The 10,493-nt window shown below is 46.6% G+C and overlaps 1 protein-coding gene across 1 annotated transcript in view; it reads right to left on the bottom strand.

Moving 5' to 3' along the window:
* The window catches only part of LOC124712259 (protein FAM13A), an 89,459-nt gene extending 80,448 nt beyond the window's left edge, over window positions 1-9,011 (bottom strand). The window contains exons 1-2 of the mRNA XM_047242554.1: window positions 8,978-9,011; window positions 7,723-7,987 (exon numbers count right to left, since the gene is read on the bottom strand). Coding sequence (XP_047098510.1) covers window positions 7,723-7,987; window positions 8,978-9,011 — 299 coding nt within the window. The remainder of the gene's footprint in view (window positions 1-7,722; window positions 7,988-8,977) is intronic.
* Between the last annotated feature and the right edge of the window lie 1,482 nt (window positions 9,012-10,493).

Here is a 10,493-nt window from a genome sequence, read left to right on the forward strand (position 1 = left end):
TCGTCCCTACTTCCCGGACTTCCTCTATTAACATTTTCATAAACTGTTTAGTGTAGAATTTATATATATCACTAAAAGTAATTGTGCAGTAAACTGAAAGCCTTAGAATCTGACTAGCCATATCATGATGATCCTGAGCATCTAGAGGCCCGCTTTCCCGGTTTGTCAACAGTTATCGTCATCTCACATTTTGTTATTTAAGAAATTATCTAAAATCGAGAATGGAGGTAAACTGATTTCAAAACGTTTGCTCTACTTGGACACGACAGGGTAGGCACGGAAACGCTAACTTTTTGAGCGATTCTGACCCATAATAAATAGGCCTCCGCGGTAGCCCGATCTATTTTTTTAGTCTCTATCAACCTTGAAGCGCTGATCCGCTCCCGCTTATGTCCCTCCTCCAGTACCGGTTAATAAAAGGTCAAATCTATTTTGATTCCTTCTCGCTCCTTTCTGTTCGTTCATTTGACTCATCTCGCTAGATTTCTCATTAGTTTCTCACAGCGCCGATCACTTATGTAAGTCCTCGTTAGCGCGTTACTGGATATCAGCCCTTGGTTTTCCGAAACAATAGTAGCAGCTAAAATTGATCTGTGAGATTATATCGAAATAGTTTCCGATTATCTCGCAAGTGCTCCGCTAGGCTCTTCTCCAGAGAGTGCACCCCAAGTTTAGGACACCATGTCCAAAGCCCTACCAACGGGATCTGGGTAAGATAACACTGCCGCGGTACCAGCTTACTTTTCCCTCGAAAAGAAACGATGAGTATCTTCCTGCTGTAAGAGCAGTCGTTTGATTTTCCTGTACATGTTAGAACTGCTCAGCGTACGTACCTTACCCCTGGTTCAGTAATGGATATACTGTACTATATACTTAATTGTTAAATACACTTATTAATCCGCAAATACCTCGGATTCCAGTAAGTAATGCAACACTTTTTTTCTGGAAGTATGAGGGGCGTTTGAAAAGTCCGTGCCAAGCCCGAGAGCCAGTCCGGCGCGTATCGAGGTCATGTCTAGTTAGTAGCATCTTTGTAAAGAACGCACACCAAGTTTCAGCCATACTGGTCTATTTCTTTGTGTTTGGCATTTGTATGAATCAAGGAAGTCGAGTGACTGTCTAAAAATGGACGAAAAAGAATTTCGTGTAGTGATTAAACCTTACTTTATGAAAGGCAAAACGCCTCAGGAGACTAAAGAGAAGCTTCATAAACATTACGGTGAATCAGCACCTTCGATTAGAACAGTTTATAAATGGTTTAAAAATTTTCGGAATGGCCATATGGGCACAAGTGATGCTGCACTTTCTGGACGCCCTGTGGAGGTTACGACTCCAGAAATCATGGTGATGGATTTTGGTGTCACCACCAGACACCACACTTGCTAGGTGGTAGCCTTTAAATCGGCCGCGGTCCGTTAGTATACGTCGGACCCGCTACTATCAGTGATTGTAGACCTAGCACCGCCACACGGCAGGTCTGGAGAGACTTCCTAGCACTCACCCAGCTGTACAACCGACTCTGCTGGCGATGGTTCACTGACAAAATACGCTCTCATTTGCCGAGACGATAGTTAGCATAGCCTTCAGCTATGTCATTTGCTACGACCTAGCAAGGCGCCATTACCAGTTACTATTGACATTATGAATAATGTACCGTCAAGAGCGACGTTCACCATTTATGGATTGAAGTTAAGTATTCCACCAGCTACGTCAGTTTTTTCTAAAGTCTAATTTCCTTGTCCTGTTCCAGACCTCACGCCAGCCTGCGTGAGCTAAAACGCGTGCCTTTCGGCTTCCTCTAATAATACGGTGTTGGCTCTCCTGCCAACCCACAACATGGATGACAGAAGAGTTAAGGTGTGTGAGATTGCTAGTGCTGTGGGCATCTCGAGTGAATGGGTACATAATATTTTTCATAAACATTTGGACATGAGAAAGCTATCCGCAAGATGGGTTCTACGATTGCTCACGGTTGACCAAAAAGGAATCGTGTGAAGTGTTGCAAGGATGGTTGGCAGCTGTTCAGGAAGAATCCGCAGGACTTTAAACGTCGTTTCGTCACTGTGTATGGGTAAAACTATTACAGGTGCATATTGTTCATCGTTATTGGACCGTTTGAAAACCGAGCTGCAAGAAAAACGGCGACGATTGGACCGCAAAAAAGTCTTCCATCACGACAATGCACCAGCACACACCTCAGCAGCTGCGATCGCAAAATTAATGGAAATAGGATTCCAACTCGTTTCACATCCCCCCTATTCTCCAGACTTGGCTCCCTCGGACTACTATTTGCTCCCCAATTTGAAGAAATTGCTGGCGGGACAAAGATTTTATTCAAACGTGGAGGTGATCGCAACAACTAACAGCTATTTTGCAGTCTTGGACAATTCCTATTATTCGGAAGGGATCAACAAATTAGAACAGCGTTGGACGAAGTGTGTAAGTCTACAAGGAGACTATGTCGAAAAATAAAAAAGTTTTACCCCAACACGTAAGTAGTTTTTATTTTTGCACCGACTTTTCAAACGCCCCTCGTAGGTTGGTTTTATTTAGGATTCCAGTATAAAATACTATTCGGCTCTCTTTTGGCTGCAAAATCCTATTTTTGGACATAATCACCGTTCAGTGCGACGGCATTACGCCACCCTACTGGGAGGGCCTGTATGCCCACATGGTACCAGTCTACTGGTCAACACTGGAGCCAACATGTTGCATAAACAACCTCGCCATCACCCACGTAGTGCTTCACGCAAAGGGCATCCTTCGTTAGTTTAAACAGATGGAAGTCGGAAGGTGTGAGATCCTTGCGGTAGGGTGGAAAAGTCCTATGCAGTTTTGAACTTTTTCCTCGGAGGAGAAGTGGAGTGGCGTCACTCAATGGATTTTCGTTTTGTTTCCGATTCATAGTGACGAGTCCATGTTTCATCGCCTATGGCGATGTTCGACAAAAAAATTTCGCTATCAGCCTCGTAGCGCGCAAGCAATTCCGCACACAAGGTCCTTCGTTGCTCTTTATGGTCTTCTGTTAGGCGGCGAGGAAACCAGCGGGCGCACACCTTTGAGCACGCCAAGTGGTGGACGAGTGTCTCAGCACTATCAACAGAGATGTCCAGTCGTGCGACGATGTGTTTGATTGTAGTCCATCGATCACCTCGAAAGAGTGTCCGCATGTTCCAACATTGCAGGAGTCACAGCTGTGTGAGACCGCCCGGCACGCGGAAGATCGGACAGATTTGCACGACTTTGTTGTGAACATGACAGATGCATCGCCCAACGACTGACCGTGCTTTTCTTCACTGCCAGGTATCCGTAGACATTCGGCAACCGTCTATGGATATCTGCGATGCTCTGGTTTTTTTCCAATAGCATCTCGCACCTCCGCTACAGACGCTATTTAGAAGGCTACTTTTAGCACTGCCACCTACTTAATGACAATATATGGGCTGAAGCGGAAATAATTGACAAAGTCCATTTTTTTTTAACCAAAACTGGAGAAGAAAAAAATGTTTACGATTACTTGCTGAACGTTTCTCGCAGCAGATGATGTGTGTTTTTCTAACGCTTGTAACCTTGGCAATAATAAAACTGATTATGGAATAGCATAGAGAGACATGTGTTATTTAATTTTCACAGTGTGGTCCCACCCTTTTTTACTGTATCCATACGTCCTGTCAGTTTCATCGACGACTGGCTTAGTAAGTGGTACAAGAATGGTCCCCTGCTATGGTAAGCCTGTCCAGTTGCTGTATTATCAACTTCAGGACTGTCTGATAAAAATATGGTAACTCTTCCTTTTTTTCTAGCATTCAGATGATCCAATGAGGATCAAGTTCGTTCTTTCAATCACACCGTACAGGAAAAAAGCAGGTGTTAAGCGGAGTGCTCGCTGCCTGAACCCGGCTCGTAGCACCTGGAGAAGCGAATGTGTCTCTCGTAGAAATATCGTCCCAAGAACTGGATCAACGACCCGTTTGAGGAATAGAAAACATGCAGTAAACATTCACTCCGAGAAAACCTGGAAGATCGTTTCACCGCAGTATCTTTCAATGAAGTCTTCGATGCACATTTTTTGACTTCATGGCGGTAACCCAGTGCTTACTTCACTTACCTGGCAACCATCGGTAGGTAACAAGGGAAAGGCCTCAGACACGGCAAACCATTTCGACTCGTGTGTATCGCTTATGCACCACCGAAAATGAAGGAATGACGCCACTGGCTGAGCATGACATAGCTGTCTGTTGGGTCCGGTTGTCCCACCAGGGCCAGAGCGCGGAACTTCACCTTACCTTACCTTACTAACCCAAGTATGGCCGCCGTTGCCTAGTGGGGTTCAGTTTTTCTACTAATCCAAATAGTTTCACACATTTTATTTATGTCCTTCTTTTATTATTCCTTAGTGATTTATTCATCGTATCAATCAACCTATTTCCACACATTTAGATAAAAAGAAAAGCACATAACAAAATAAAACTGTGGAACATTCGTAAAAAGTCTGTATTCTCGATTTATCGGGAAATATGCGTTTCGGACGCTATACATGACGATGAAAAATGCTCAGTTTTAAAGTATCTCTCGGTTCCATCATTTTTGAATAGGTCGCGCATCACAAGGTTTTAGGGATGGTTTTCTAAAAGTGAGCTAAAATACCTGAACGAACATATAAATGTACCAACCACCCGTCTGATCAATTTCTTGTGCATCCTACACACGTCCCGATCGACTTTATACAGCGATTACAGCGCCTCAGTAGCGAACGACAAATTTTTGTTGGACGATTGCGTTGGACGACAGTGCCGTAAGTGGTGCAGTTTGTTGAGTGAAGTTCAAATGGCTCTGAGCACTATGGGACTTAACTTCTGAGGTCATCAGTCCCCTAGAGCTTAGAACTACTTAAACCTAACTAACCTAAGGACATCACACACATCCATGCCCGAGGCAGGATTCGAACCTGCGACCGTAGCAGTCGCGTGGTTCCCGACTGTAGCGCCTAGAACCGCTTGGCCACTCAGGCCGGCGTTGAGTGAAGTGATGGTGGGGGTCAGGTGAAGTGGCGGTGAGGGCAGATGAAATGAGGAAGGGAGTATCGGCTATACAGCGGTCATACCCAAGCGACTGCCCGACAACAGAAGTGTGTGTGTGTGTGTGTGTGTGTGTGTGTGTGTGTGTGTGTACGGATCCCTTTAAGAGGTCGTTTTACGAGGGCTGCTCAGAAAGCAATGCACCACATTTTTCCTTCAACAATTATTTATTGAACATAATGAGAACTACTCACACAAAAGAATGGCTTTTTATCGACACAACCTACTTTTCCAAGTAATGTCCATCCAGTTGTATGGCTTTCCTCCAATGCGAAAAAAAGACGTGTATGCCCTGTCGGTAGCAATCCTTGTCATGGTGGCGGAGCCAGTGCTTCACTGTGTGAATCACTTCCTCATCGTCATCAAAATGTCTTCCATAAATGGCATCCTTTAATGGCCCATACAAGTAAAAGTGCGAGGAGGCTAGGTCAGGGCTGTAGGGTGGCTGGAGTAACACTATACAATCCTGGTTTGTAATGTGTTCAACAGTCCTCAGGCTTGAGTGGCGCCGAGCATTATGGTTGTGCAGCAAAACATTTCCTGGCTTGATGTGGCACCGAAGTCGCCAGAAGAGCTGACAACATCAGCTCGCTGCGACTGTCAGGTGTGACAGCCGCCGATGGTCTCTCCGACCGCTGCAAATCGTGCAGCTCCGCCAAACCGCCTTCTCATAACCTCACCCTCCGTGCCCAGCGAATAACTGTACTTCTGTCGATAGCAAATGCTCGACAGGCTTTGCACAAGCGTTTGTGAATATTCCCCACAGTTTCTTCCTCTGCAGTGAGAAATTCAATGGCGGGACTTTGCTTGTAACGTGTATCACTTACAGACGCCATTTTGAAACTGTCCTGGAGCTACGCTATCTGTCGGAGGGTTCAAATACACACATCAAAAAAAAGTTTTGCTTGAGCTCAGTTCCGAGAGTTGCGGAAGCTGTATAGAAAATTGGAATAGAGATTAACATAAACATGACTTCTGCCCTTTTTATTGCTCATGAAAACCACACGTTGCATGTTGTACCACCATACAGCGAGACCCTCAGAGGTGGTGGTCCAGATTGTTGTACACACCGGTATCTCTAATACCCAGTAGCACGTCCTATTGCATTGATGCACGCCTGTATTCGTCATGGTATACTATCCACAAGTTCATTAAGGCACTGTTGGTTGTAGATTGTCCCACTCCTCAACGGCGATTCGCCGTAGATCCCTCAGAGTGGTTTATGGGTCACGTCGTTCATAAACAGCCCTTTTCAATCCATCCCAGGCATGTTCGATAGGGTTCATGTCTGGAGAACATGCTGGCCGCTATAGTCGAGCGATGTCGTTATCCTCAAGGAAGTCATTCACAAGATGTGCACGATGGGGGCGCGAATTGCCGTCCATGAAGACGAATGCCTTGTCAATATGCTGCCGATATGGTTGCACTATCGGTCGGAGGATGGCATTCAGGTATCGTACAGCCGTTTCGGCGCCTTCCATGACCACCAGTGGCGTACGTCGGCCCCACATAATGCCAGTCCAAAACAGCGGGGAACTTCCACCTTGCTGCACTCGCTGGGCAGTGTGTCTAAGGCGTTCAGCCTGACCGGGTTGTCTCCAAAGACGTCTCCGACGATTGTCTGGTTGAAGGCATGTGCGACACCCACCAGTGAAGAGAACGTGATGCCAATCCTGAACGGTCCACTCGGCATGTTGTTGGGCCCATCTGTACCGCGCTGCATGGTGTTGTGGTTACAAAGATAGACCTCATCATGGACGTCGGGAGTGAAGGTGGGCATCATGCAGCCTTTTGCCCACAGTTTGAGTCGTAACACGACGTCCTGTGGCTGCACAAAAAGCATTACTCAACATGGTGGCGCTGCTGTCAGGGTTCCTCTGAGCCATAATCCTTAGGTAGCGGTGATCCACTGCAGTAGTAGGCCTTGGGCGGCCTGAGCGACGCATGTCATCGACAGTTCGTGTCTCTCTGTATCTCCTCAATGTCTGAACAACATCCCTTTGGTACACTCCTAGACGCCTGGACACTTCCCTTGTTGAGAGCCCGTCCTGACGCAAACTGACAATGCGGACGCGATCTAAGCGCGGTATTAACCGTCTAGGCCTGGTTAACTACAGAAAACACGAGGCGTGTACCTCCTTCCTGGTGGAATGACTGGGACTGATCGGCTGTCGGCGCTGCTCATGCATGGTTGTTTACATCTTTGGGCGGGTTTAGTGACATCTCTGAACAGTCAAAGGGACTGTGTGTGTGGTACAATATCCACAGTCAACGTCTTTCTTTAGGAGATCTGGGAACCGGGGTGATGCAAAACTTTTTTTGATGTGTGTAATACGTACTAAACGTTTCGCATTCGTAGCATTGTTTTCGGCTGAGGAAAAAAAAATGCGGTGCGTTACTTTCTGGGCAACCCTCGTATGTAGGCAAGCGAACTGCCAAAAACTATCCGAATAGATGGGTTGAGTGTTCAGGCGTCGCCTTCTTGAGCACATACGTCGATCTGCCCGAACGGTCAAGATCTGCGCAGGCATACGGAATGAGATGACGTACTACGTCTGCGCTGCGGAAGAGAAGGCAGACGCGCAGTTGCACCAGTAGCACGCTTGTGGCGCAGGCGGGGCTGCGAGGCGCGCCGCCGACTGACCTGTTGTCGGTGAGGTCCCTGGCGAGCGCGGCGAGCAGCGCGGCGGCGGCCGGCTCGTGGCCCGGCTCGCCGCGGATGAGCAGCGGCGCGAGCGCGGCGGCGGGCGGCAGGTGGCGGCAGGAGGCGGCGTGCTGGCGCGCGGGGCCCGAGCCGGGCGGCGCGCACAGCCGCAGCACCAGCGCCAGCGAGCGCGCCTGCACGCCGGGCAGCGCCACCAGCGCGCCGGCGGCCGCCTCGCGCCACGCCGCGCCCTCGCCCTGCACCACTGCAACACACACCACGGCTCAGCTCACACCTTCTGCACTGTACAACAATCCAGTTATAATCTCATTTAAATTAATTGACAAGGTCCAAAGCTGCACTGTTGCTGCGACAAGTACTGACCGAAGGCATTCGCCTCATCGCTTTCTACACAGTTTGCAAAATAAAACTGGCCCAGAAAATATTTAATGCATCTTAAGATAGGCAACCCTTCTTACATTAACATGGTGCGGATGGAATACTTTAGGTTGCCTGTCTCAAGGGGTACGAAATATTTTTCGGGCTAGTTTTACGCGGCCTAGTCTCACTAACACAGCAACCGCTTAGGTTCGACAACGTGCAACAACTCACAAACGGTAGGTGGCAGCACCAACGGTGGAGCATATGTAAAGCGTGTCGGTAGGACGCGGAAAACAGTGAAGTAACATCTTCAACATTTGTAGTCCTGTCTTCATCACTTCCGTGTAATATTACGGTATATGGATAATTTTTACCTATGGACGGTCTGAAACCAAAACATTGCATCGAAACAAGTGTTCAGTTCATAGTGCTGTGGAATGTGCGAAAAAACCGCAAATTGCCATTCATAAGAAGCAGAACAACTCCAGGAATGCAACAGGAGCGTAATATGTAGGAAATCGTTCACGCAACCTGCCACTGATGATGCCTTGCAGAAAATAAAGGCGAAACGCGTATGGCACTAAAATTGTGTTTTTTTTTCAGTTGCTGTCAGATGGTCCATAAGAAAAATTATCAATTGTTCTAATACGGAGAGATTTATATGACGTCCAACAGCGCACGACCAATGGCTTTCGGGTTAAGGTGACAAGCATTCAGCTCGTGGTCTAATGGCTAGCGTTGCCATCTCTGGATCACGGGGTCCCCGTTTCGATTCCCAGCCGGATTTTCTCTGGCTGGGGCTTGAGTGTTTGTGTTGTCCTCGTCGTCATCCGGGAAATGTCGAGATTGGAACTTGTACGGGCGCCACGCAAACCAACATCAACATCATCATCATCATCCGCACGCATTTCGAAACGGCTGCATTTCTAAACCGTTCGCGTGCCGCTGTGGCTAAAGTACACAGCGCATGTAAAAATGGCACTATCCAAAACTGGTACTGAGGTAACTGTGCTGCACCACAGGCCATAAATGACAGAGGTGAAAGACGGTTGTGGACATGTGTACGGACGGACAGAAGTGCAACTGTTCAGCAACTGACCACCCCGGTGAACCAAGCGCCTACCAATAGCGTCTCCTCAACGAGCATTCAGTGAACGTTGCTGCATCTGGGCCTACGCAACAGACGCCTGGGGCCCTATTCTGTATCGTTCATACCGATCGGTGTAGTAGGTTAGTCTCGGTAGTGACGTCATTTTCGGTTCTTTATCGAAATATCCTATTCAGTAAGCTTCTGAGACTTGTTACGGAACGGCCCTGCCACCGATTTTACGACAATTGTACCGAGAGGTTTTGGATTCCGATCTGGCCCTGTCGATCGGTGAGCTATAATTTGTTATTTTAAACATATTTAGCGATTTTAGCTTTGGATTTAGTGACTCTGTTACTAAAGAATCACCAGATGATGCATCCAGTTGGAAGGTGAGTTCGTAATAGACTATTTTCCTTTGTTAGAAATATGGTTAGGTTAGGTTGTTACTGTGAATGATTACATAAAAAAACCGTTTTCGGTCAATATTCTCTCAAAATACGTGTTATTTTTATGCAAATAAGAGTTTAAGGATCATTAAACATCAAGACATCGGCTCTGCTGACGTATATTACATGAGTGTGAACTGACGTTGCTAGTGACTTTGTGTGCATTTTCCCATAAATAGGTTAGTTAGTAATTATCGAAACGTGTTTACAACTTTCAAGTAACAATGGAAAGCAATTATGTGAAGCCTGATACTGGAAACCTTCCAAACTATCACGCATTTATGACTTACAGAGCACCGTTTGGCAACGGAGTCAGCCTACGTTCCTCTACATAATACCATAACAAATGAACACTGCGTGTCTGTTTGGCGTGCCCAAGTGGTTAGCGCGCGGGCGATACCAAAGACGGGTTCGTGCATGAGTGGACGTAAAAAAAATTTTTTTTTGCTCTTCATATATGCAACACGTTCTGAGACATTGTTGCTCGCGTAAGTTAAGATTTTTCTGCAACATTCGTTCTTACTTACATGTAAGAGCGCACTTCTTCAGTAATGATTTCGCGATTTCTATGTGTTTAAAATACGAAATTGTTGGAGATGGAATTGCTGTGAGTGAAACAACCGACAATGACCTTTATATTTTTTTCTTGTCAGAAATAATTCACCATTTTTTCCGAATATGTAGCGATTTCCGAGTATGCGGTTAGACAGGAATCTAAGAGCACAACTTAAATTACTGGGAATGTAACTAGCAGAAGTCATCTTCATAATCTTGCTTGCCACAAGTATTTATCCGCGATCGAATCCTCAACCACAGTAGACAGAGATGAAAGATCTCTGCCGTAATATTTTTAG

This window comes from Schistocerca piceifrons, chromosome 8, assembly GCF_021461385.2.
Source record: "Schistocerca piceifrons isolate TAMUIC-IGC-003096 chromosome 8, iqSchPice1.1, whole genome shotgun sequence".
Taxonomy (NCBI): domain Eukaryota; kingdom Metazoa; phylum Arthropoda; class Insecta; order Orthoptera; family Acrididae; genus Schistocerca; species Schistocerca piceifrons.